The sequence below is a fragment of the Eupeodes corollae genome, chromosome 1, assembly GCF_945859685.1.
Source record: "Eupeodes corollae chromosome 1, idEupCoro1.1, whole genome shotgun sequence".
Taxonomy (NCBI): domain Eukaryota; kingdom Metazoa; phylum Arthropoda; class Insecta; order Diptera; family Syrphidae; genus Eupeodes; species Eupeodes corollae.
In genome coordinates this window covers 165,694,378-165,721,974 of record NC_079147.1, presented here as the reverse complement: position 1 = coordinate 165,721,974, position 27,597 = coordinate 165,694,378, and the positions used below count along the sequence as shown (strand labels likewise).

The following is a 27,597-nucleotide window of genomic DNA, read 5'->3' as shown; positions in this document are numbered from 1 at the left end:
GTTTGAAGTCCCGTGGATTCAGGCTGCTGTGGGCAGCCTTGACAAGAAATGGAAGAATATGATGGACTCCGACACCATGCCTGAAACATCTAGACTATAAAGATGATGTATTCTTGCTATCTCATAAAATAACGGATTTCCATCAAATGACAACGAGGCTGGAAAGAGAAGCCAAAACCGTGGCGCCAAAAACCAACACGAGACAAAACTTAGATGCCTCTGAACCTCCCACTGATCCTTTCTGATAAACATTGCTCAACAACTTGCAGAAAAAGTAGAGTTGTCTGCAGCTTTGAAGTATTGTCGCTACGGAAGGTGGAATCGAAAAAATAGTCGTCTAGAGAAATCTAATACTACGTTTGGGATGTTATGCTCAAACATCGAATCTGTATTTTTATATACAAGCAGCATCTGAAAAATAACAACAACGATAAAAGGAAACTGCTTGTCAGGAACTCATGGACACACGTTTCGAAAAGGTATGAGGAGACTGCATTGAAGGACAGGCAATGCAGAGGAATCCACTTACTCAAGAAGGCAGAAGAGTCGAGTGACCGAAAAACGCATGGAAAAGAACTTTTGAGCAGGAATTGTCGAGATTGAGGAAGAGCTGGAGGAAGGACTTTATTGGTCTAAGCAAGTTAGTAAATACTATTTGTTTATAAAGGATGAAGGGCACTATTAGAAGAAAAAATACGAAGGAAGATAAGTGATTTGTGTGTTGTTTTCTACAGGGGAAAATTATGATAGCCCCAAAAATTAAGTCTAAGGCAGTAATTATAGTAAGATGAAAATTTGTCGAATGCTTTACCTCACTTATTAGGACGTGCATACATTCAAAACCAATGTGTATATATCTACGTTCAAATGATATGATTATTTAAAAATCTTTGGCTGGCAGTGCCATAATAAATAAAATACTAAAGAAAGATATATTATATGTACTCAATAAGTCTTCGTTAAAAAATAATTCTGACCTAACTTTTTTAATATATGTATAGCTATGCTGAATTAAACATTGTATTGTATGACGTAAGGTTCTAACTTAATAAAAGTACCAAGATGTATGAGAGTTTCAAAATATGTTAACATCTCAAAAACTAAATAAATAGTACAGTAGATTTTTTTTGCCAAGCCACCGCTTCTAGCAACCGACATTTTACCGAAACGAGATTATTATTGAAAATTAAAGATCACAACCAACGAATTAAACAAAATAAAATAAAAATAAAGTAACTACCATTATTCAGCCAAATATTATTAGCACCTGGACCTCCAACCGGAGCTGGAGCTGCTGATGAATCAAACATATCAGCGAATGGATTACCCAACTGCAAAAGGTCATCAGAAGCTTTTGTAGTGCTTGCAGCAGGTGCAGCTGATACACCAAATAGATCAACAATCGGAGCGTTGCCCTGTGAAGCTGGAGGGGATGATAAAAATGGATTTGTAAGAGCACTAGCCGCAGCACCTCCACTCCCACTTGGTGATGAAACTTTCGACTGAAAAAAAAACAAAACGTTTAATTATTTGCCTCTAAGGAAGGAAGTTATATTTTTTTATTCCAATTTACTTTGTACTGATTCATGGCAGCTTCTTCTTCAGCCAAAGCCTGAGCTTTTATATTGTCATCGATGCCATTGGTGTTGTCAAATTTACTCGATGCAGCTGCAGTGCCAAATGAAGAGCTAGTAGAAGATAGGGCAGACACAGCACTCTTTACGTTCTTTTGGTTGCTACTTTTGTTGTCAATTTTTTTTTTAAATAATTTTTATCAATTATTGTAAAAGTCCGTGGTATCGAATTGTGCGAATGATTTGCATGATTTTCAAATCAAATCATAATTTAAAATTTAAAATAAAAGCATAATGCAACCAAAATTACATAACGGGACAATGGATAAAGAAGGAAAAAGGTTTTCAAATTTAAATTCAAAAATGATATTTTTAATTAAGTGCAAATTGGGTAAATTAGTAAGAAAGTAGTGAATATGTGGGAAGAAAAAAAAGACGAAAGAAAATTTTATAGATTACTAAATTATTCTACAAACAAATATTGGAATTTTTATTGTTTTAAGACTAATATGTACATATACACAAATTTACTACATCTATATGTATTTTAAATAAAAATAAATAGTTATAACTTAAATTCATAAAACAAAAATAAATTGCGGTAGAACTAAAAATAATTTCTACACAAAATTAAAACATGGACTTGGTAAACGATTTTTGCTAGCGAAAAACAAAACTAAGAAATATGCTAGAATTGTTTTACTTACGTTTAAAAAGGAAAAACTTTTCACTATTGAACAAATTTGAAGGCGCTTTGGTAAGGGAACAATGCTTTTGTTTTCAATTTTAGCTAAATGGTTAACCAAAATGTGTTTTTATGAATCTAACACTATCAATTTCGAATAAAATACCGGCATATCAATAAAGTTTCAGGACTTAATTTCACAAAATCTAGCAAGAGGGCTTTAATTTGTTCAGCTTGACAATGAATGGATTAAGTTATAAAAATAAACCAAAGCGCAATCAAAAAGAACACAAGAAAATTATATTGAAAGAAGGTTTTTTAAGTTTTAAGATTTTTAACCACGGCTCTTAAAAAAGTTGAATACCTACAAATATCTCACTGAAAATTTACTTACCTTGCCGACTGAGTTGGAGTATTTGCAGCAGAACCCTTTCTGCCTTCCAAAGTTGCTAGATGTTGTTCCAAGGCATCTAGCAAAGAACTAGGTGCTTTTGTCAAATCTGGTATATCACCTTTATCAATGCCAACATTCTACAACAGAACAGAACCGATATCGAAATTATTTCTCGTTAAAACACAAATCTAGAAAAATTACCTCTGCAACTTTCAAAAACTCCCCAACGCGATCCATCCGAACTAAGAACTTTTTATACAAGTCTAAAGCATCACGAGCTTGTTTTTTGTTCATATCAAAATATTTTTCAAGTAAATTGATAATACCATCATTGTAGCACGCAAACAAGCGTATGAGATCACGAAACAATAACATAAAGCTCATATTGATGACACCTTTTAGAGGAAAAAAATAAAACAAAACAAAATAATAAAGGGTGTTACTTTTAGCATTTTACTTACCATTTGTTAGATCGTTTGCTTGGCAATCGAACTCAAGGAGTCCATCTAATTGAGCTTGCAATACTGGTAGAGTTTTAAGCAGCTTATCAGCATTCATTGTCCTCAAAGATCCTTCCTCCTTACTATAATTAGGACAAATTTAAATATACATTTTCCAAACCATATGGCTTTATAACAACCCCTATCACTTACCCTCTTTTGACTTTGCAAAAATCAAATGCAACAGTTCGGTATGAAAGGGCTTTTTCGTTAAGATATTTAGCGTATCTACGAATAAATGGTGACATGTCGTAGCCTATTTAATAAAATAGAAAACACACAGAAACTTTATTAAAATCAATGGAATTCCTACTATGAGTGATGTGAGTTAAATATTTGCATTGAAATAGTATGGCGAAAAGGTAGAAGTTAAAGTTACAGGTGAAGTGGCGTTTGTACTCACCCATTCTTGCCCCAACTGCTCCCATGCCCTCTTTTATGATTGGAATTGTAAATGGTAAGTTTTTTTTGTATTGAGTTAAAACAAAAGCCAAAAGAAAAGAAAGAAAGAGCAATAGTGTTAATAATTATTAATAATTCTCACTGATACAATTAATTTTGTTTTTTTTTTCTGTTTTGTTAATACACCAAAAATTGTTAGTTGAAACAAGAAAATATGTAAAATAGTAAAAGCCGTTCCAGTTTAAAATTATAAGAACTTACATAAAATAAATAAATCAAAAAAGAAGAAGACCACCGAATTTAAATATGTATTATTTATTTAAAAAATTGTTGATTATACCAATGAAAACTGAGATAAAGAAAAGCTGACTCTTGAGAGTTGTTAAAGAGTTTAAGAAGTGGGACTCATGGCTATGTATTAAAAGAGAGTTGGCCGCTATTGAACAAGAGTTTTTTAGACACCACAGTTGTATGCTACATTGTTACTCAGGAAAAATTTATCACTTAAGAAGGTCTCTCGTCAGATCAGAAGACATCTAGATGAAACATAGTAGGATAGTATATAGTGATATTTACAAAACGAAATTCTTATAACATAATTTAAAATGATGCAGTATCAAAATGCACGAGGATCCACAATTTGTTGAATGAATAACGATTTTCTTAATTTTCAGTGCTTAAAAGGTAGTGGTGTTTTTTTTAAAGATATAATGAGATAACCTTATAACTTTATCGATATTTACAAAATAAGGGTCATAGAAATCAACTCAATAACTTACACACAACTTAAAAAGATTTGTTTAAATTAGTTGCGAAAACGGAACTTGTAGTTTGGATTATTTTTTAAATCTTTTAATTATGAAAACCAAAATGGAGTGCCCATGGCGGAAAAATTGCACATTGCTCCTGGACAATTTCAAGTGAAGTAACTAACTACTGGATACTCGCTTTCCTGGTAGCTCTCTAACTGCAACTGACAACAATCAATTTCGTTCAAGTTTCAATGGCTCACAACAGCTTCGAACCATTTAAATCTGCAGAACCAGATGACATAATACCAGCCGAACTAAAAAAAGCCTCAGATATAATTGCACCAATCCTCAAGGCGTTTATTATCAGCTGTCTATATCTGGTCCATATTCCCTCGGCATGGAGAGAAGTTAAAGTTGTTTTTATACCCAAAGTAAGTACCCAGGTAAGTACTCGCAAGTCAACCTTAAAGATCGGTTGAAACGACGTTACACACATTAGTACGCACCATCGAGTACTCTTTCCATCATAGGGATTCTACTATGTGTGCTTTCCTTGACTTCGAAGGCGGTTTTAACAGCTTGGACACATCTCCAATCACATCTGCAGTAACATATCTGAACGTTGTGAGTTCGCTTGGGGAGTTAATTCATTTAATGCTGATTAGCAGAATTGTTAACTCAAAACTGGGATACTCTTCTGCTAAAAGATTCGTTGTAGGGGGACACTGCAAGGTGGTGGTTTATCCCCTCTTCTCTGGAACCGGGTGGTAAATGAAATCCTAACTGGTCTGGATGTGGAGGGTTTCAAAGTGATTGCCTATATGGATGAAGTTTCTAGAGCAGTCTCAGAAAGCATCTTAACAACTTAAAAGAACTCTTACAAAATGCCTTAGACAAACTAATACTTTGGGCTGCTCGGTGTGGACTGGATGTCAACCCACACAAAACCGAATAAGTCCTATTTTCGAGGAAGTTTATAATTTCATAGATTAAACCTCCCTAAGTATCTGGGTCTTTTAGACAAAAAACTAAATTAGAAACGCAATAAACAAGAAAGAGTCAAAAAAGCTACTGTAGTACATGTGGGTTTACAAAATCCGAATTACGCATTGGTTATACACATCGGTAATAAGGCCGAATTTAACGTACTGTGTATGGTGGATTTTTTTAGAAAAAGCTATAAACCGCGACAATAAATAAAGTGCAACGTTTACCTTGCCTATGCATAAGCGGATAGCGTCGCACGGCCTAATCCGCGGCACTGGATACCCTACTCTATATTAGACCTCTCGATATACATAACTAACAAATAGCTGCAAGCTCTGCTATTCATCTCAAAGCTTCATCGAAGTGGGTTAAAAACAACATTGGCCACTCCGTAATTCTTAAGTATTTAGAATCAATTCCAAAGCACACAGACTACACCATCCCTTAACTGCAATTCCACAGAAACTTCCAGATTTCTATACCTTTCAGATCTTTCTACGAAGATAGGGCACTTCCTGGAAGACGAGTAAGTCCACTTTTACACAGATGGATCAAAAATAAATGAAAAGGTTTTTGGATGTGTGTACTCTGAACAACTAAAATTAAGTCTCTCATTTCGCCTTCCCAATCATTGTAGCGTGTTCCAGGCGGTATTTTTGGCGATAAAAGAAGTCTTGTCCTTGCTTTAAAAAAAACGAGATATCAACATTTGTATCTCTACAAACTTAATAACAGCCCATAACTGTCGATCATCTCTAATAGAGATGGCACAACAGTTTATTATTCAACTATGCTGGATGATACAGTACAAGCCATTCTATCACGTTTGGCTAATGCTGGCATACCAATTGCTGCATGTTAACTATTGCTAATGCAAGAAGCTACGAAGAAGATGCTTGCTATCACTTAGCAGATCGCATAAAACAGTTCCTCACCTGTACATGCCCTGCTCTAGCTCAAAAACGCAAGAATTGCCTAGGAAAAATCTAGTATAGCAATCTAAACGATCTCGATCATATTAACATAATCAGCATCTCCCGTTTCGTAAGGATTTCAAACTGGTTTCATTTAGCTTACAAGAAAGCCTCAAGGTTTTTGTGGTATCACAATGTGCCATTAAACTCGCCTAAGTGTGTCCTACTCCATCACGGACAACCACTTTAACCTTACCTGTATGGATAATAGGATATTGAGCTTCAATACATAATACCTATATATACAAACTTTGAGGTTTAAGTATAATAAGTAACCTTAACTTTTACTATAGGAACTTTTTTAAACTTCTCAAATTAACTGTGAATCTTCTGGAATTTATTTATTCAATTTGGATTACCTTGCAAACAAATTTATTTAAACAAAAAAATATCTTTTATTTAGATACAAATTTGTAGTTTTAAACATACATTTATTAAAATGTAATTCCTTACGTTCGTGTGTTGTTTCTATGTCTATCAAAACTATTGAGTCCAATCAAACAGAAATTGAGCATTAGTCTAAGGAAAAACCGAACTTAAATACCAACACAAACTACATTTTACCAATAATTTCATATTTAAAGCTCTTCAAATAATATCAAATAAAAACAACAAAAAAATGTAAATGAAAACAACGAACAAAAATACAAATGATAACAAGGAATGAAATAATATTGCGTTTACCTTGCACACCACCTTTATCCGTAAAACTATTCAAGTTAAAAGTTGAATTGCTCGAAGCCAAATACTGCATAAATCTCTATATATAAAAAAAAAACAAAAAGAACACACAAAAACATAAATATCAATTAATGAACATTTTTAAAAAGTCAAAAAATCAGAAGTAAAGCTCAATTAATTAACTTACCTCATTTCCATATGCCAAGAGATGATGGGCCGTTATCAAAGCTTTATATACCACAACCCAGCTGGCATTTTGTGATCTCTCAATAAGTAAATTTGCCAAATGTGGAATTGATACATTTGGTTCGTTGGTACAATGAACCAAGTCTGAAAGAAAATAAATTAATTTTAATTCTTTAAAAGAATCACCCTCAACACACAGAAAAGTTCAAGAGAATATTAAATTCTCATCATTTTTATGCTCTGGATTTTATTTAAATGATATCATTTACATAATTTTAACAAACAATTATTAATGGCAACCGGTGCAACGGGGGTTCGGTCTGCTTAGTGATTGTTTTATGCACATTTGACACTTTATTATTGTTTAAAAAAAAATTTCTTATCAGTGAACGAAAATAATAAATGATAAATAATAAAAAGAACCAAGCAGCAATATTTTTTTTATTTGTTTGTTTATTTTATTTTTCTTTATTTTTGCAGCAAAAAAATAAAAACACAAATTATTAATCGAAAATAATGAAATATTTCAGAATTTATCTTTTGTTTAAGGGAGCATAACACTTTTAACCATAAATCCAATGGAATATTCTTATCAGTCTTATCAAAGTATACGCCCGTTTTTGGTGTTAATATGCATTTTCTTAACAATGTACTTGCACTTTATATTCATGACGAGTATATGAGCTTGCTTGCAAAATGACAAGTAAGTTGTATTCCAAAGTAATATTTTAGAACATCTAATCGACTAAAAATGTTACCAAAAATAAATTGAAGTGTACGGTGTAAATAACATAATTGGCACAGACCATACTTTATGTATGAGGAAATACACAATAATCTAGAAAATGTGTAGACATTTGGCTAAATAATATGCCATAAATATCAATTTTCGCCATGGACCAGTAAGAAAAATGTATTGTTTTCTCCAGAAGAAAAACATGAAACATTACCCTGCAGAAGTTAAATCGCTTCATCCACTGCACCAAAGATTTTCGCTTTTGTTGAAACATATAACGATTTTAAAAATAAAATAATGACAAAGGCTTAAATTGACTTTATCGCAGCCTAAGTTTCAGAAGGTGATTAGCCCTGCGAATGGCAAAAAATAGTAGTAGTAGTAAAATCTGTTATTTTATTAAGCAGAAAATTGATTTACATATTTGTTTTAAAAATTCAAAAAGTATATCATTGGCTTTTGCCGTCAGCCAGAAAAAAAGAGTTTAAATTTATATACAAACACATAAATGTATACTAATTACAGTTTTAATTTCAAAAAAAATTTAATGACGTATTCGGTTATTTTTAAATTAAATTATTAAATGTTTGGTTGATAATTTGTTTTCTATAGTTCAGCACCGTGCGGACAAAATTGGACAATGCTGTCCAGTTTTCACCATTGAGAATTAAAACGATATCATCATTTTTCAGGACGTTTTTTCCCCCAAAAAGTTCGGCGGATTGTCTGAAGGAAATGGCATCTTCCTAGGAAATGCGTTACATTTTCGGCTTCTTTTAGATTACATAATGTGCACCGAGTGTTTTGGTTGGAGATGTTTGGTAATTTAAACGCAAAAAATCCCCACTGGTTTTGAAAATAAAAGCCATTGTACGGAAAGGATATCAATCGTCGAAATAATTGTTCACACTCATGTTGTAATTTAATTGTCCATATAGGATTCGGGACTCACTTTGTTCAGCCGGCTCTCCAAATTTTGTAAAAAAGGATGCTTAAATTTCTCCAACCAATAGTGGGGATAAAATTTTCCAATCCTCTATACCCGATTCTAGCAACTGGATATTATGATCAAGACCAAGTCGAGTCTAATTGAGAATTCCTGGAAAGTAAATGTCTAACGCTTATATTAGGTAGCCGATGGTTTAGTAGCTCTGTAACTTTTAATATATATTGCAGATGCATCTTCAATGTGAAGATATAGAGTGGTGAAAAAATAGTATCTTAACCTGATCCGGTCTGCTTTCGGAAGAAGAGCTATAGTTGGACTCAAAATTGTCAAAGCAACAGGTTCTGACCGAATACCAGTTGAATTTTATAAGTACGGGACAAATAACCTGGTTTTAGACCTGGATATTCCAATATTGATCATGTACAGGGTGAGGCTCGGTTACTTCCTTATTTTAAAAAATCATAACACAGAAAGAATTGACAATATTGATTTTATTATTCTTTCTGTGTATAGAAGTACATTCAAAGTTTTATTTTATTTGGTTTTAAAAACGACATCTCGAAGGTGGCCACCGTTCCCATGAATGCAATGAGATAGACAGAATTTGAAATTGTTTTCCACTTTTTCCAGCATATCTGTACTTATTTCGGTGATAGCAGCACGAATATTATTTTCAAGATGACGAAGGGTCTTTGGACGATGAGTGTATACCAAAGCCGTTCGGGGAAGTTTTCACGCAAACCTTCTTACCTTGTGAGCCGTGACGCCATCCTGTTAAAACCACACTTCCTCCACATTTATTTCTTCAAGTTCCACAATCACAATCCCACTCTGAAATAACGTTCAGAATTGGCCGTAACTAATCTTTCGTTCTCTTTAAAGAACCATAGGCCAATAATGCCGATTGGAGATATTGCACACCACGTTCTGTATGCAATGGGTTCACATAAAGTTCTTTCGAGTTAGTGGGGCTCCAATATCACATGTTTTGTTTGTTCACACATTCTGAAATATGGTAATGTGCCTCGTCAGGCAGATTTTCGACGAAGGCTTCACATGCATTTTTTCGCGCAACATAAACGTGTGTATTAAGTTGTTGCTCCACTGCCAATTTGTATGGGCAAAAATTAATTTCAGCAGCCGAATGTTTGTGTGCAGATTGCCTTACTTACTTACTTAAAGTGGCGCTACAGTCCTGTGTGAACTAGGCCTCACCCAACAAACTTCTCCATATAACTCGGTCCCTAGCTAGATGTCTCCAGTTACTCCAAGTTGGGCGGTCACTTTTAACTTGTGCGGGCCACCTGATCCGTGGTCTTCCTCTACTGCGCTTTCCTGTGGGTGTGGATTCGAAGACTTTCCGGGCCACGTGGCCCAGCCATCTTAGTCGTTTGACTTTTACCCTTCTTGCTAAGTCTACGTCGCTGTACAGCCCGTACAGCACGTCGTTCCATCTTCTCCTCCACTCCCCTTCGATGCATACGGGACCGTAGATCGCACGAAGAAGTTTTCTCCCGAACCGACCCAATGTACTTTCATCCGCTTTTGTCAAAGTCCATGCTTCTGCACCGTATAGTAGGACGGGTATGATAAAAAATATATAAATAAATAAATCTGGGGCGCAACATTCCGTTTGAGAACTAGGGCCTGGTGACTGACAACTCTCAACCATTCCTGTGTGCGAGTAATGTTGTCAGGGATGGAAGGGACCTACAGTTTTAAGCCGAATCCGAACGGCAAATTTGAGAAAGCACTTTTCATGACAAGAATTACTCTTGGTGAATTTGTCAATTCCTCGCAAGAGGCAGTACCCGTGAAAAAAAAACTTTAGGTGGCATAGGCAGGGATCAAACCCAAGACCTCTCACATGAATGTTTATCGCACTAACCATCATGGCACGGATACAACGGACGGTGATGATAAGGGTCTTATATAGCAACACTTTGGCCCCTCGAGAGGACTTTACCACTCAATTGCTTTCTTAGTCCAAAAAACCAACGGTTAGCAAGAGTTTTTCTGCGTTTGATCTCAGCGCTGGTGTTGTTTTCTGCATTTACAGCCGAGCCTAGGTAGACGAAGACCTTGACTACTTCAAAGTTACGTCTGTCGATGGTGACGTTTTGACCAAGACATCGGCCCTCATTAACCGTTAAACCCATTTTTGCCGCCTTTGCCTCAATACTCACAAAAGCCCCATTGACATCACGCTGAGTTCTCCCGATTATTTCAATGTCATCAGCATATGCTAGTAATTGGACAGACTTTTGAAAGATAGTGCTTCTAGTGTTGACGTGTGAGATCTGCACTATTCTTTCAAGTACCATGTTAAAAAAATCGAACGACAGCGCATCACCTTGTCTAAAACCTTTTTTGACGGTTCTGTTAAGTTGTTTCCAACCTTTATGGAGCAGCGTGAATTCTCCATGGTCATCCTGCACAAACGGATGAGTTTGGCAAGGATGCCAAAACTAGACAAGGATCTATACAGCTGGTCCCTGTATATGCTGTCATATGCGGCCTTGAAATCGATGAAAAGTTGGTGGGTGTCGATTTGGTGTTTTTGGGTTTTTTCCAGGATCTGCCGTAATGTGAATTTTCGATCGACTGTGGACTTTCCTGGTCTAAAACCACACTGATAAGGACCTATCAGGTTGATAACAATGGGCTTTAGACGTTCACTTATTACGATAGAGAAGATTTTATAGGCGATGTTAAGTAGACTGATTCCTCTATAGTTGGTGCAGTTTAGAGGGTCTCCTTTTTTCAGGATCGGGCAAACAATACTGAGGTTCCATTCATCGGGCATGCTTCCTTCCAACCATATCTTACAGATAAGTTGGTGCATGCTCCTAACCAACTTATCTCCAGCTCCTTTAAAGAGCTCGGCATTCAAGCCATCCGCTCCAGCGGCTTTATTAGACTTCAGCTTAGATTTGGCAATCTTTACTTCGTCTAGGTCGGGATTGTTGGCTTTCGTCGTCTATGTTGAATGGATCATCCTGACAGTGGAATTCGGTTCATCATCGGTTCACTTTCGTCTTTGCAGCCTTCGGCTCTAGGTGTTTCACCTGTTCATAAAATTTTCGAACTTCATTCCTGCTTTTAAAGCTCTCAACATCTTCAACCGCACGCTTATCATGCCCTCTCTTTTTCCTTCTGAGAAGTCGGTGTTCCTCTCGCCTCTTCTGCGCATAGAGCTCACGAGCAGCTCTCGTCCTTTTATGCAGTGCCGCTTTGCGTGCCTGTTTTTTGGCTGCATTTGCCTGCCGACATTCCTCATCAAACCAGGGGTTCCTTGTTGGTGGGTGCTTGAAACACAGCACAACAGAGGCGGCTTCTCTGATTGCATCTTGGCAATCCGAAGTGATACCTTGGCTACAACGAGGTAGTGTCCGAGTCGATGTTAGCTCCTCGGAAAGTTCGTAAATCCATGATGCTGGAAGCGTGTCTGGCGTCGATCGCAATATGGTCAATCTGGTTGACGGTAGATTGATATGAAGAAGTCTAAGTACCTTTGTGAATGTTGAGGTGTGGAAAAGGCGTACTGGCTACCATACGTTTCGCCCCGCAGCAAAATCTATGAGCCTGACTCCGTTGTCGGAAGTGTTGTCGTGCAGGTTGTTTTTCCTGCTTATTCCACCAAAGATGTTATTCCTTCCTAGCTTGGCATTAAAATCGCTCAGGACAATTTTAATATAGTAGCTAGGACATTGCTCATATGTTTTGTCTAAGAGCTCGAAGAACATATCTTTGGTGTTGCCATCTTTCTCTTCTGTGGGAGCGTGCGCGCATATCAGGCGAATGTTGCCTAATTTAGCCTTGATGCGTGTCATGAGGCGCTCTTTGATGCACCTATAGCTCAAAGCGTCTTGCCTAAGTCTGGCTCCAATGACAAATCCGCATCCAAATAAGCGCTGTTGGTTTTCGTGGTAGCAGTCACTATAGTAAATATCGCATTTTTTCATCCTCTTTTTGCCCGGCCCATCGTATTTCCTGGATAGCGGTGATGTCTGCTTTATAGCAGTCTAGGGCCTCCGCTAATTCTTCGCGAACGCGCGCTCTTGCTTTGTCCACTGCATTTTTGACACTGAACTAGTCATAACGAAAACCTTAGATAAAGTTCTTTCGAACAAGCCATAAACGAAAAGTATTGCTAAAAAGTATTGCTGAGTCATTTTTAGCAAGAAATAAAATTGGTCTACGGACTTGCTTATGAATCAAAAGCTTGGAAAACTGATTCAAAACATATATACAAAGGCACAGTCAGCAGTTTTGAATGGACAAAATAAATGGGAGTGGTTTGTAACTCAAATCGGAGTCCGAAAAGGCTCCTGTACACTAATTCCAGATCTTTTCGCTCTTTATATAGATTACTTAGTGAACTGTTTACCTGGTGGTATTGAATATGGAGGACAACAAATCAAAGCTCTGCTATTTGCAAATGATGTAGTGATGATGGCATATTCTACAGAAACTCTACTACTTATGATTAACAAATTAAAAGAATATTGCGATCTGTGGAACCTTGTGGTCAATCTGAACAAATTCAAAGTACTGATAGTAAAGAAGGGAGGTGGTAGAACACGTGCGAACGAGAAATGGTTTTATGATGGAAAAGCTGTTGAAGTTGTAAAGGAATCCAGATATCTTGGAGTGCTGACCACGCGAAATATGAAAACGGATAAGCATTTGAGTGAAAAACTAAAAAATGCAAAAAATTATATAAATGCAACTTGGAAAAATTGCTTCTATAACAGACAAATAAGACACAGCTGCAAGTATCGCGTTTATGAACTCAGTGTGGAGTCTTCGCTTCTATGCTGGACAGACTTAGGGAGGAAAAGAATTCGAAGCAGTTGGAAAACTTTTAAGGTTCTTAATCAAAAGAACTTTTCATCTTCCGATAAACTCACTAAACTATATGACAATGTTGGAAACTGTGATGTCGCCACTATCAAGACACTTAAACTTCGTGTTATGCTACGCAATAGAAGATGTTTTGAGGAATGGCGCAAGCTAGCAGAAACTTGCGATATAGATCTGAATTTAAAAGTAGAGGAACCAAGTATTTGGAAGCAATGAGTTGGTCAGAAAAGAAGACTTTAGATATACATAGATCTAAATACGAATAAGAAGCTAGAAGCTTCGTCCACCGGTATAAATTCTAACTAGCTAAATTGGTTGCGTGAGTATCTTACGGGACTCGGGACCCAATTAATATTGGTTCGATCGTCTCAAGTCCAATAGATGTTTCCTCGAGTGTTCCTCAAGGTAGCCATCTTGGACCACTTTTGTTTCTTATATTCATAATGATCTTCCTGATTTTCTCTTAAATTCCTTTTCCTTGATGTTTACCGATGATCTCAAATATCTGAGATGCATTAAGGATCCGGTTGACTGTGTGCTTCAAGAAGATCTTCAAGGCTTATCAATATGGTGTAAAATCAATCTGTAAATGTCAATGTTTTTCATTTTCCCGCCGCTCGTCTTCTTTTGTGTATGTATATGATTATCATATTGAAAACAAAGTTCTTGATTGAGTCTCAACCAAAAAATATCCGGGAGTCATTTTTGACTCTAAATTCAACTTCGCTAAGCATTTAGAATTCATTTTTAATAAGGCCAACTCTATGCTTGCATTTGTTTTCCGCAACTCTAAAGGTCTAAGTTATCCCTATACCTTAAAAACGATTTACATTGCTTAAAAGAATAGTTATTTATAAACTTAGATGGAACGTTGATGTTATGCCAAATTATAATACTCGACGCCAACTTCTTGGCATTCAGACCTTTGAAAACCGCCTCAAAATATTTTCCATAATGTTTATTAAAGATATTTTATCCTATTTTATCGACTGTCTGTTTTTATTGTCTCTTATAAATTTGCATGCTCCAACTCTAGTGTTTGAAATCCTTATTTATTCCATGAAGTACTTGATAGAGTAAATTATCTTTCTGGTTAATTAACTAAAATGTATGTTAAAACAAATTTTGTATTTCGCTAGTTTGTAAGAGTTACTATAAACTCTAATAATTGATGATTATGAAAATAAATAAATAAAAAAACTGTTGAGGAACTTGCGTTTACGCCAATTTTCTTTTTTATTTTTGCTCAAGAATTAGCAGAATCAGAAGTGCATCTTTAAATTGTTCGTGTACAAGCTGCTTCTTTTGCAGTTTTGTTACCTTCCTTTATGCTGTATCTGTATGAATATTTATTTTTTATGGTCTTAAAATTTTAGATCAAACATTGAATTTCACTTAAAACTCTAAAATTAAGGTTTATTGTTAAAACAACAATTTTCCGTTTCCATGACCTTAGAAAGAAGGGACGTTAGTGCTATCGGTCGGTAATTTGTGGGAGAAGAAGATTCGCCTTTTTTTGGAATTGGCTGAACAAATGCAGTTTTCCAACAACTCGGAACGAGCCCAGAAGAATAGGATAGATGGAAAAGCTTACGCAGTGGTTATGCTAGCGTGGAAGAACACCTTTTCAGAATAATAGCGGGGATACCATCTGTGCCAGCGGATTTATGAATGTTGAGATCCTTAAGAACTCTCGCCACAGTTCGAGTACGAAAAAAAAGATTGGTCCCATAGAATCATTTACGCGTTCAAGAACTGGGGGAGTCATGACACTATTTGGTAAGGTGGAATTTTCGGCGAACTGCCTTGCAAATAAGTTGGCTTTATCAATAGAGCTAACTAAAGGAGTGTCATTGACAACAAGCGTAGGAACCGAGGAAGAGGAAGAATTCCTTATGTTTTTTACAAATGACCAAAAATTCTTACTGCCTTTGGGACATTGCAGTATTTTTCGCCGTAATTTTTGGTCATGTAAAAATTTGGTCCTTCGAATATAGGCGTTGCAGGCCTTCCTGGCTTGCTTAAACTTTTTCCAGTTTTCCTCAGTTGGGTTGGCTTTAAAACACCGGAAGCTCACCTCTTTCTCCTTGATAACCTCTTTGCAGCTCGAATCGAACCATGATTTAACCTTGGGTTTAATACTTTTAACCCTATTCGAGATAAACGTTTCCATTCCCAAATGAATCATACTAGAAATCATATAGCGACCAGTTAAAGATACTGAAGAAATTATTGAGACCGTTCCAGTTGGCTTTCTCGTACTGCCAAACGGTTCTCTTTGGAGCTCTTTCTTTAACTGGATTTGTTTGACACGAGAAATTAGCAGATATGACACTGTGGTCCGATGTGCCTAGAGGCTTCAATACACTGATTGTGTACTTATCAGTATCAGAAGTGAGAAAAACGTCAAGGGTATTTTCTGCTCGGCCGTTATCGTCTGATATACGAGTAGGCTCATTGACAAGCTGAGTAAGATGGTTAAACTCAGCAAAAATCTCAGCAAACATTCCTTCGGGCGTTGTCTGGCCCGAATGGCGAAGCCACGAAGAATTGTGAACATTAAAATCGCCCGTAATAACGATTTCAGTGTGAGAATACAGGGAGACAAGTCTTTGTATGGAGTCAGACAGAGCATCAAATTCCTGAGAAGTTGAAACTCTTTCCAGGTTTGGGCGAGACCATGGTGTGAGAAGAATAATGACACTAAGCAATACAATGAATAAAAAATTCAGCAGGATCGGAATCTTCACGTACTTGGGTTTCACTCAATGCCAAAACAGCTGGTCTGTTAGAATTAATGTGGATGTATCCAGACAGAAAATTCGATCTTAGCCCACGAACATTACTATAATCTACTCTAAAGTAACCAGTCATTGCAATATAAAAAAAAAATCTTAAAATCAAAACACATTTAACCATGAATCATCTTCCAAACGAACAAAGCTTGCGAAATTATGGAATTTTACTATCAAAATGTGTGTTCTGTTGAGAAAGTTCATCGCGCGCTTCTTTCATTTTATGGTCAGTTTAATCGACCCACTGAAGCGGCTATTCGGGCTATCGTAACTAAATTCCATTGTTGGAAATTAAACCACTAACACGCTTACGTAGGATGAACTAAAGAACACATCGCAGCTGTATCGGCCAGTGTTAATGATGACCATCAATTATCGATTCGTCGCCGCTGTTCGCAGCAATTGGGCCTCTCTAACTCAACAACGTGGAAAAGTTTGCGAAAGAATTAGAATTGAAGCCGAACGACCTTCTGCAACGTTGGTGAATGGGCTCTTGGAAAGGTGGCCCAAGATCCACTTTTTTATGGAAAAAATGTGTTTAGCGACGAAGCTCATTTTTAGCTCAATGGCTACGTAACAAAGTAGGATTGACGGTTTTGGATTGAATGTCAGCCAGAAGCATTGCAAGAGCTACCTATGCATCCAGAAAAAGTCAAAAAGTCATAGTTCGGTGTGGTTTATGGGCTGGTGGCATTGTTGGACGGTACTTCTTCAAAGATGATTCGAATCGTAACATAGCTGTGAATGGTGAGCGCTACAGTGAGATGATATCCAACTTTTTTTTGCCCAAAATAAAAGAGCTTGACTTGCATGACATGTAGTTTCAACAAGACGGTGCCAAAGGTCACAGAGCACGCGCCACATTTGACTTATTTCACGCTCGGGACCGGTCAATTGGCCGCCTAGATCGTGAGATTGAATGCCTTTAGACTTTTTTTGTGGGGCTATGTTAAAGCTCATGTCTTAACAGACAAGCCCGCTTTAATTGAGGCATTGGAAGACAACATTGAAGCATATATTCCTGAGATACCGGCCGAAATGTTGGAAAGAGTATACCAAAATTGGACTAAGCGGATGGACCATTTGAGGTGCAACATTCAAGTAAAGATTTCATGCATTTTTCTGAATTTTACGTGCTTCTTTTGGAAAACTTTCCTATAGCTTTTAAAAAATCGCCCTTTATATACGGTAGAATATTTGAACGCATTCTTAATGAAAAATATATGCTTTTGTTTTAGTTTTATTAAGAGCTATAATCTTTCTAGGGTAAGGTTAGGTTATAGTGGCTGTCCAAGATGGAAACGGACACACTTAGGCCAGTTTAATGGCCCATTGTGATACCACATGAATCTTGAGGCTTCCTTCTAAGCTCAATGGAACCAGCTTGAGTCCCTTACGAAACGTGAGAGGCTGATTATACCGATATGATTTAGATCGTTAAAGAAGAATTCTCCTAGGTAATTCTTGCGTTTTCGAAAAGATGAAGAACCGTTTCTTCCTCTTCCTCGTCCATACAGCTTCTGCTGTGTGCTTTCCTAAAATCCAGTGTTGGCCAGATGTTTTTTGTGGCTTGACACGTGGTGATGTTGGTCCACCTGGTGCCTGCCCTCCTCGCAGCGTCTTGCATTAGTAGCAGTTTACAAGTAGCGATTGGTATGCCAGTACTTGCCAAACATTGTAGGATGGGCTGTACTGTACCTGGCGAGTTCATCTGCCTTACAGTTACCTGGAATGTCTCTATGGCCCGGCACCCAGCAAAGGTGAATATTAAACTGTTGCGCCATCTCCATTAGAGATGATCGACAGTTATGGACCATATCATCCGACATGACTGCTGGCAGAAGACAAAATGCTGTTCCAATTATCATTAAGTTATCAGCAGCATTGAATTCTTTTGCAACAGGAGGTTACCAAAACCAAATCGGTGGTGCAAGAACTCTGGAATTGCACAGCAAACCATGTCAAAAATACTTGCCGAAGTTTTGACTTCAATCGTGTGCCCGCTGATGATGAATTTTGAAATGAATTAGGAATAGAAACGAAAGTCCAAACCCTATTTTTGGCAAAAATCACGAATTCCCCGTGTAAATGGGTTGGTAAATGGATCTCATAGTCTACATTTTACTAACACTTTTGATGTAGAGTGATTATTTTGGATTTTGCCTTGTTTTAAATTCTACTTTCGAGTTATGTAGTTCCTTGTTTATTCGAAAGTTCATAAGAATATACATTTTTGGCACTACTATTCGATTCTCGTTCCTTCGAAAGTAGTCAAATAGATATGTACACTACCGGTCAAAAGTTTGAGACCAACATCAAAGGGTTGCTTGGGTTTATGAATGAATATAGGATTTTTTACCTGCATTGTTAACTTAGACAATTCATAAAAGGTGCAAGTGAAAAAACCCCAGATATTAATCCTTTTCTGTAAATAATGAGGAATTTTGTGAAAAAAAGGTAAAAAAAAAGAGTATTGGGTTTCTGGCTCCTATTTGGATTTCCACATTTTGGAATTTTTTTATGACTGGGGTAATATTAAAGGGTAAAAAAATGTAGAATTTGAATACCAATATATTCAGGATTTTCTATATAATGCTCGGTTTGATCCAATTTAAATTTATTTGAGGCTGTGATCTTCTCCAGTAAACAAAGTGCGCATCATGGGAAAAGTTAAGGAATTAACTATTGAAACTCGATCTGCGATTATGATTCTTATTGAAGAAGGCTATTCGCAAATAGAAATCGACACAAAACTGAAGATATCCAAAGGAGCAGTTCACAAGACCATACAGCGTTACTCTAGTACCGGCGGTTTTAAGCATAAACCAAGGTCAGGACGACCTGGAGTTACGACGAAAACCAAAGATCTGCATATCATCACCATAAGCAAGCGTTCTAGGAAGAAAACAGCACTAGAAATACGCGCCGAGATCAATGAAATCCGGGAAGAACCATTATCTATATCAACGATACAACGAAAGCTAAGGCATGTGCGGAAATAACTTCTACGACCCCCAAACAAGATCAAACGGTCGGAAGCATTGAACAGATGAAGACTTCAACATAGTCTTATAGAGCGATGAGTTCAAGTTTGAGATATTTGGCTCAAATCCCAGAGTGTACGTCAGGCGCAGAGCTGAACAGAAGATGCTACCAGCTGTTTGGTCCCAACTGTAAAGCATGGAGGCGGTTCAATAATGGTGTGGGGATGTTTTTCCTTCGATGGAGTAGGAGATCTAACACGAGTGATCGGCGGAAGAATGTATAAAGAAGTCTATAAAACGATATTGGAAGACCAAATTTTGGTATCTGGACTCCGACTAATCGGTGAAGGTTTTGTATTCCAGCAAGACAATGTCCCGAAACACACTTCAAAACTTTGCCGGGGTTACCTGAAACAAAAAGAAGATGAGGAAATTCTTACAGTAATGGTGTGGCCACCGCAGTTTCCAGATATGAACCCCATTGAGCTCTTATGGGAAGAGCTTGACAGAAATGTCCGGACTCACCACATAACATCGGAATCTGCTCTTTGGGAAACTCTACAAAATTGCTGGAATATATTCCACAAGAAAATATACAAAACCTTGTAAGAAGATTGCCCAGAATTGTGAAAAAAAATTATTGAATTTAAAGGAGGGTTTTTTGATGAAAACTCAATTTAGAGCTTTTATTGTTTTTTTAAATAAATAATTTATGTTTTGTACAAAACTAGACATGCTCTTCACTTCACTTTTTTCACGTATTAACTTTTTTCCTAAACCTTCAGTTAAGGGGTTAAAACTCGATATTTTTCAAATTTCAGAGGTGGTCTCAAACTTTTGACCGGTAGTGTGCCTAGCACCAATTTTTCGAATTCGAGCAATTTCATTGTAGAATCGATCTGTGATCTTAGATTTAAATAAATTAATATTCTTGGCTAATGTCAAAGCTTGATCTGTGAGGCATTATCAAGGATTTAATTTAATACATACCTAAATACTAATGCATAAATACTAATGAGTCAATTGTTGCCCAAATCGCATTGCACAGCCTACTTTGACTGTGAAAGCTCGTACCTATGTATTTTGTTTTTGATTTATTTTACAGCCTAACAACGGTACCTTCATTCTTTGATTCTTATTATTGCAGCAGCAGTGTCAGTGTCAAATAATAATATTCTCTACACAAATATAAAAAGAACCAAGTAAAAACAAATCAAATCAATCGATGGCACAATGGCACTTGTCGATTACGATTGCATATGTATAAGAGCGAAAACATTTTTCTCTTTTTGATTTAATTCGAGGGCAGAAAGCAAAACTTCTTATCGAATTTTGCATAGAAAATCCACCTCCACTATCATGGAGAACTGTATTACAGCAATCACAATATTCTTCTTGGTACACTGCATATGGAGAAAATAAAATAACGTTAAATTACGATAAAATAGCACTGTTGTTGCTGCTCCCTAAATGGGGGTGTTTTCTTTATTTTTATCACCAGAACTACAATAATAACATACCGAAACATCATTATTGGTTTTATCTATTTGAAAAGTCTTTCAATTTAAGATGATATAATAAGACATCAGGGAGAATAGAAGGAAGTTAAAAAAAAATGAGTTATATATGTACTTACAGTCCAAATGCTTCTTCTTCGGGCCAATCAATTCCTCTGTCGTCGCCTTACACACTGACTTTGCCAGACCTTGACCAGCTAAACTATGTCTAGCGGCCAAGAATCTGTCTTGCATGGTTTGCCCTGCCATCGCAATGATTAGGCTGTTTAGGTTCCTGCTGTTGTCTTGAACTAATAAACTCTTCCCCTTTCTCTCTCTCTTTCTTCCTCTTCTGCTCCACGCAGTGCTCCTTTAATAAAAAAGATTCTTGTTGTTCTTCAATTGGAAATCAATCAAAATCTATCAATGAACTCGCACTTTCAGATTCTTTCGGCCTTGTTGCCGATAATTTTTTTTTTTTTTCTTCTTTAAATCAAGTTTACACTCTTTCCAAGTTTTCGATATATGTAACTAGGAGATCTCGAGTCGTTTGCTGTTGCCGTTCAAGCCAAGTAGGTAGTCGATGAGGAAAGGAAGGGATGGTTTTGGATGTGGATGGTGAGTGTGTAGTTTAAAAGTCTTATTGGATCACTAGAATATTAATTCTGATAAACCAGAGATATTTTATTTGCGACAAAAAGGGCGTGTTGTAGGTTTTCTTTATTGTTTTTTCTTTCTTTAAAGAATTTCTTCACTTTTTTATCACACTATAATTTTTTAGATGTTCATTGCGGTCGAGGAAATTGTCTTTTACTTTGTAAAATTGTAGTGCGTGATATTTTACGTACCGCCGCCCCCTTTTTTCTCAATCGATGACTATGATGGTGCTCCACCATCTACTTTTATGTGACTCTTCTGAATTTTCTTGTTCGATTCTTGTGAATCTTGGTTGGAACTCTTTGCTGAGTTTCTTTTTATTTGAGACTTCAAAGTTGTAACTATTTTTACGAGTTGATGAAGTTTTTTCGAGTTTCTTTTTGTTTTATTGTAATTAATTTTTGCACAGTAAGTATTTTTTATATGATGTGTAGAGTATGTTCTGTTACTTCTTCTTCTTTAACTTTTTTTTCACTACGTTTGCGCCTGGCCTGGCAGGGAGAATCACAAATGCCAACTTGTCCCAAATAAAACCACACAAAAATCGCAGAATGGAAATGAAGTCGAACTCGAAGTGAAGTTGATGATTTGAGAAATGTGAAACGAGTATCGAATGAGAATTTATTTGACACTGACGTTTGGTTATGTTGTTCAATTTTGAAGGAGAACGGAAAAGCATAGGGTGAACCATAGCCGTTCAAGAAATGTATGCGGTTTTTTAATTTCAGTAAAAATAAATTTATTTTAAGTTTATATTCAGAATTCATGATTTTAAATTTATACAGTTCTGTTATTGTATGAATGTTTTCTTCACCACGAATTTTCAGACGCTGTTTTTTTTTTAAATGTCATAAATAGGTGCAAATAAATAATGGTCCAACTTTCCATTACTGCACCACGAATTTCGACTCGCGGTTTTTTATTTGATAGATATGTGCAAATAAATAATAACTTTAGGAATTTTAGAGCCAGGAAACATTCATTTCTATGATTAATTAATTTTCAAAGTTCACGTTTTTACATACAAAACAAACAGAAATGGTTGATTTTGACATTTCATCCCAATTTTTTGTTCAGTATTGCCAAACTTGCTTTTTTGGGGGGGGGGGGGATTTCTTTGATTTTAGTGCTCAAATGCAAAAAGTACTTTGCATAGACCTAAACTTGCACCCACCCCAAATCCTATAGTGATCCCAAGCAGGGGGTTGCAGGGGGTACGCCGGCCGTGTTATCAATTAAAAAAAAATTGGTTTTAGTCTCAAAAAATGAAATACAACAAAAGTAGGGCTAAGTCCGAAAAAGGAAATATTCCTTTCTATGACTTAAACGTGTTTCCACGGCTTAATATTTAAAACCTGTTCTGTTGAGAACCCTAACTAACTGTAAAAAAAAATCCGAAGGAAATTCGTGCTGCGGTAATGGAAAGTCGCCCGTTAATAATAATTATCACAATTTTTGAGCGAGGAAAAATTCAAATCTATTTTAAATTAATTTTCAAAGTTCATTATGTTCACTTAAGGGTGAACAAATTTCATGCACGGAAAAGCATTCACATTCACGGAATCAATTCTGAAGAAAACAATGCGCCTAATATCTTAAATTTGAAGTCCAGCACGCAGATTCCAACAATTGCTGGAATCTTTTCCTGGCAGCACTGATTACACTCATAGGCTTACAAAATTCTCCAATTAATTTTACGGAAACTAAAATAATGAACGTATTCTTTAGCTTCAAAATAAAGAAAAAACTTTTCCTTCAGATGTTTGTAAAAATACCTTATCATTACAAAACTTGTAAGCAGAAAAACATGGCCGAAAATGATAAATCCAAGTTATAAAAGTTGCTAACAATACAAAATAAAAAGAGGGAAAGAGACATAAAGGATTTGTTTTCTTAAATTGTTGTGTGAGATAATCTGAGATAGTTGGATACTTTTTAGATAGCAAGATGAGATTGTATTGGGCTTGGAGCAATTTTAAATTAATAAATGCACAATCACAAATATGATCCTTTGTTACTTATACATACCGGTTATAAAGACCTAAGGTGGTTAGCTGAGTTTTTATTGGTTAAAAATGTGTTCTAGTACCATGAGTCTCTGAGCAAGTTCAGGCAATATAAGTGACTTCATTTGCGATTAACTGCATTCTTTGACCGTAAATTTCAACCAAAGCAACAACTTAGTTTTTAAAGTGTCATAACTTCAAAACTCAGAACTTTAACTTACTAACCTCTACCTTCAATTCACTATACAAAAGCTACCAAAAACATTATTGTCTACAAACCCGTCTTCAGGCACAAGTCCATCATTATTTGTATTGTGTATGTGTATAGTAAATAAAACGGGTTGGGTTCGAAATACTGTATTTCAAATACTGTAACTCAAAATACTGTTTCTCAAAATTCTGTATATCAAAATTTTGTGCTTCAAAATGCTGTAAATAAGGCTAAAATAAATAAAAATCGTTTTGATAAAGTAAAAAAGTGCGCATCTTTTTACATTATTAAAACGATTTTTATTTCTTAGCCTTATTTATTACAGCATTTTGAAAACAGAATACTTTTTTAAACAAAACATCATAATAATTTTTCATAATGTTCTGATATACTTTCCTTAAAAATTAACATAATATGTAAGCAAGTCATAAGTCTCTGAAATAATAAAAACAAAAATAATATAAAAGGTACACTGCCCGACAACCGATTAGCGCCCCCTATGCTTCTTATCTTTGAAGCTTAATATCAGCCAATCAAATAAAACATTTGAAACGAACTTTTTGCCCATGAAAGTTTGTAACATTATCCTCGAAAATAAATTTAAGTTTCGGTACGATCCCAATAAATAAAATTTTAACAAAATTTTAAAGAATTAAATAAGAAAAATCATCTTTTTTCCGGCCATTTGATTAGAACCCACACTTGAAAATGCCAAATAACATAAGAAAATGGGCAGAGAATACTTCCAAGTTTTTTTAATTTGAATTCCTTATATTTACAACTTATTCCTAAACAAATTAATAATGTGTTGTACCACCACGGTTAACTATGACCTCGTACAGCCTGTTGGGTAAGGAATCATATAATTTCTGTATATAGTCCAGAGAAATAGTCTGCCAGGCACTTTTTATTCCTTCAATGAGTTCCGCTTCAGTTGGATATTGCCTTCCAGACTCGTAAACCTTGCGTGCAAGCCACCGCCAAACATTTACCAATATGTTAAGGTCGGGCGAGTATGGCGGCTATATCAGAAAGGGTACTTTTTGGAGCTCAATCCAATACTTTACGACCTTAGAGGTGTGGATAGGGGCGTTATCAAGTTGGAACTTCCATTCTAAGGGCCCAATAATATCCTTGGTTGCAGGGAACGCCGTTCTTAGTACACCATTATTAGCTGTGGCATTCATACGACGAGTAAGAAATTGTAATTCAATGGTGCCATAGTACGTTATAGCTCCCCATACCATGACACCACCAGCACAGCTGTGCAGTCGATCTAAAGTATGCTCTTCCTTTCGAAGATCATGAAATTAGTAAGCCTAACCATCGGGATCCTCCAAATTAAATTTTTTCTCTTCTGAAAAGACGACAAGCAGAAATCGAGGCGTTGCGTCTTTCGAAGTTGGTTGGTTGGAAGTTGGTAAAGCGTAGCTCAAAATAATTCGCTTGTAAGCTGCTGTAATGACAGAAGATGGCCGGCCCTTCATATTTTTTCCATAGCTATGCTCATTTCTTAAAAATGAGGAAATAACTTTGCGGCTGCGGTTGATTTTTTGGTAAATTTGTTGGATTGATTGACCACACTCACTTTAAGCCTTTATTTTGGCCCTTTCGGCTTCATTTAAATGTTTTGCTTTCCCCATTTTTACTAAATTTAATTGAAAATTATTCAAAATGAACTAATAATAACTTAAAAAAGAAAAACACGACTACTTACATGCAAAAACTTTTAGAAAAGCGTAGAGGTGCTTATCGACTGTCGCACAAAAAATACATTAAATTTTGTCACATTTGATGGAATAAAGCAAAGCAAAATAACGGTTCATTTCCAAAACTCAAGTTTTTTTTAGAAATAGAGTAAAAAAAGGAGAATTAAATCTCTGTCACATTTTTACATGAATTCTTCCTATCATAATCAACAATTACATAAACAATTGGACCAAACTAATTGATCTGTCAAAACTTCCTGTATTATATGGTATTATGGGATACAGTATTTTGACAATATAACATTTTGAGACATAGTATTTTAAATGTACAGTATTTTTAAATACAGAATATTAAACATACAATATTATGAACATACACCGAACCCCTCTCAAATAAAACATTAAATAATATTGCGAAGAACATAAATAAAGCATAGAGTAATAAAGTTCAGCTTTCAGTTAAATGAAAAAACATGATCAATGGTCAATTTGACATAAGTAGCTAGACTTGATGGTTGGGGAGATTTTCTTGACTAACTTTCCAGTCAACTTTCCATTAAAGTTGCCTTAATTGGAAGGTCATTTTTTGGCAGCTGACCAATCAGATTCTAGAAACTTGCCTGAACCTGCCCATGATTCACATGTAAAATAGCTCACATAAACTTATATACTTAAACGCTTGAATTTTTCATTTCACGAAATAGACCCAATTTAATAAAAACTGTGCCAACAAATTCATAATTCGTCCCTCAATATTTAAAAGCACATGTTTTATTATAAATAAAAAACATATGTATTTGTTTAATCAAAGTCTACGAACTCATTTTAACTGGACTGCATATCACCAATCTTCGAAAGAATATTTGAACAATATGCAGTAACTGTCAATCCATCACGCGATGGCAGGCATGTACCCAGAAATTCCAAAAGCATTGGCGTCTTCCTAACCACTGTGCAATAGTCATCGTAAGAAATCAAACCATCACGATCAACATCAAATTTCTTAAATAACAAATCAACCATATCCTGAAATGAAAAAAAAATATCGTTACATATCAAAAATCACTATTCCAAAAATTCATACCGCTGCAAGTTCCGCAACTTCATCTTCATCTTCACCAGTGAAGAATTTTTCAACAAATTTTGTTAAAATTTCTCTATTCAAAAACTTCGTTTCATATAAACTGTATACCTATAATATAAGAATGTAAAATATGTATTAAAATATATGTAAAAAATAAATACATTAGGTGGCGCAGCAATGAATTGAGAAAAGAACTATGGGCTAGTGACTTACAGGTCTTAACCATTCCTGTGTGCGAGTAATTTTGTCAGGTATGGAGGGGACCTACAGATTAAAGCCAAATCCGAACGGCTCATTTGAGAAAGCACTTCTCATTACAAGAATTATTCTTCGAGGATTTGTCAATTCCTCGCAAGAGGCAGTACCAATGAAAAGAGATTTTGATGGCACAGGCAGAGATTGAATCCAAAACCCCTGGCATGACAGTCCTACGCACTAACCATCACGCCAAGGGTACTGTTTTTAAAATGTATACACCTGCTCTTAAAATAAATTACTTACACTAAAAACATAATTCATCTTCTCATCCAGCGATTCCGACATAAACACCGAGAACAAGTTCACCCAAGCACTTGGACTGACGTGATTTTTTGAATCTTTTGCAATCAATAACATGATCTTTTCGATTATTTGCAAATCAAAAATCTTAAACAACACTTCGAATAGATGGAAAAACTGCTTCTTCGTCATTGCTTTTGCTTTTGGTCCATTTAATAAAACAAACTTATGATAAATCATTAGAATACAGTTCAATTCCATTTCTGTGAATTGAGTTTGTTTAACCATCTGCCTGACCAGCCCATGATAAATGTTTAGAAAACGCGTATTTTGAATTCCATCTAATGTTCCATCAAGATTGTTCATTTTGCTTGTTGATAATTTTCTGTTTTTAAACAACAAAAATTAAGAGTACTTTAAAATATGTTTTATATTTTTTTCAATGCCTACTCCATGAGCCCACAGTGTAAT

At 35.8% G+C, this 27,597-nt stretch overlaps 2 protein-coding genes across 26 annotated transcripts in view; both read right to left on the bottom strand.

The window, feature by feature from the left end:
- LOC129953637 (phosphatidylinositol-binding clathrin assembly protein LAP) overlaps window positions 1–22,186 on the bottom strand; it is a 38,189-nt gene extending 16,003 nt beyond the window's left edge. For 5 of the 25 annotated variants that reach the window (XM_056066881.1, XM_056066891.1, XM_056066892.1 and 2 more), the window contains exons 1-10: window positions 21,102–22,185; window positions 7,137–7,279; window positions 6,953–7,028; window positions 3,557–3,586; window positions 3,307–3,409; window positions 3,115–3,236; window positions 2,855–3,048; window positions 2,654–2,790; window positions 1,574–1,739; window positions 1,241–1,502 (exon numbers count right to left, since the gene is read on the bottom strand). In XM_056066881.1, the coding sequence (XP_055922856.1) occupies window positions 1,241–1,502; window positions 1,574–1,739; window positions 2,654–2,790; window positions 2,855–3,048; window positions 3,115–3,236; window positions 3,307–3,409; window positions 3,557–3,586; window positions 6,953–7,028; window positions 7,137–7,279; window positions 21,102–21,231 (1,363 nt within the window). In that variant the 5' untranslated portion in view covers window positions 21,232–22,185. Of the gene's footprint in view, window positions 1–1,240; window positions 1,503–1,573; window positions 1,740–2,653; window positions 2,791–2,854; window positions 3,049–3,114; window positions 3,237–3,306; window positions 3,410–3,556; window positions 3,587–6,952; window positions 7,029–7,136; window positions 7,280–21,101 lie in introns of all 25 variants that reach the window. The other 20 variants (XM_056066897.1, XM_056066898.1, XM_056066899.1 and 17 more) reach the window with 12 other exon arrangements.
- A 4,103-nt stretch (window positions 22,187–26,289) lies between these two features.
- Window positions 26,290–27,579, bottom strand: LOC129952532 (calaxin-like). Its single transcript, XM_056065153.1, has 3 exons — window positions 27,130–27,579; window positions 26,629–26,736; window positions 26,290–26,570 (listed from the first exon to the last, which is right to left on the bottom strand). The coding sequence occupies exons 1-3, from the start codon at window positions 27,490–27,492 to the stop codon at window positions 26,370–26,372; spliced, it is 672 nt and encodes a 223-aa protein (XP_055921128.1). The 5' UTR covers window positions 27,493–27,579; the 3' UTR covers window positions 26,290–26,369.
- Between the last annotated feature and the right edge of the window lie 18 nt (window positions 27,580–27,597).

What these genes read in the sequence shown, in the direction of transcription:
- LOC129952532 (XM_056065153.1), bottom strand. Translation starts at nt 27,492, where the DNA reads ATGAACAATCTTGATGGAACATTAGATGGAATTCAAAATACGCGTTTT. An exon ending in AGATGAATTATGTTTTTAGT is followed by an intron (nt 26,737 to 27,129) that starts GTAAGTAATTTA and finishes CTTATATTATAG; the next exon opens with GTATACAGTTTATATGAAAC. An exon ending in AAGTTGCGGAACTTGCAGCG is followed by an intron (nt 26,571 to 26,628) that starts GTATGAATTTTT and finishes TTTTCATTTCAG; the next exon opens with GATATGGTTGATTTGTTATT.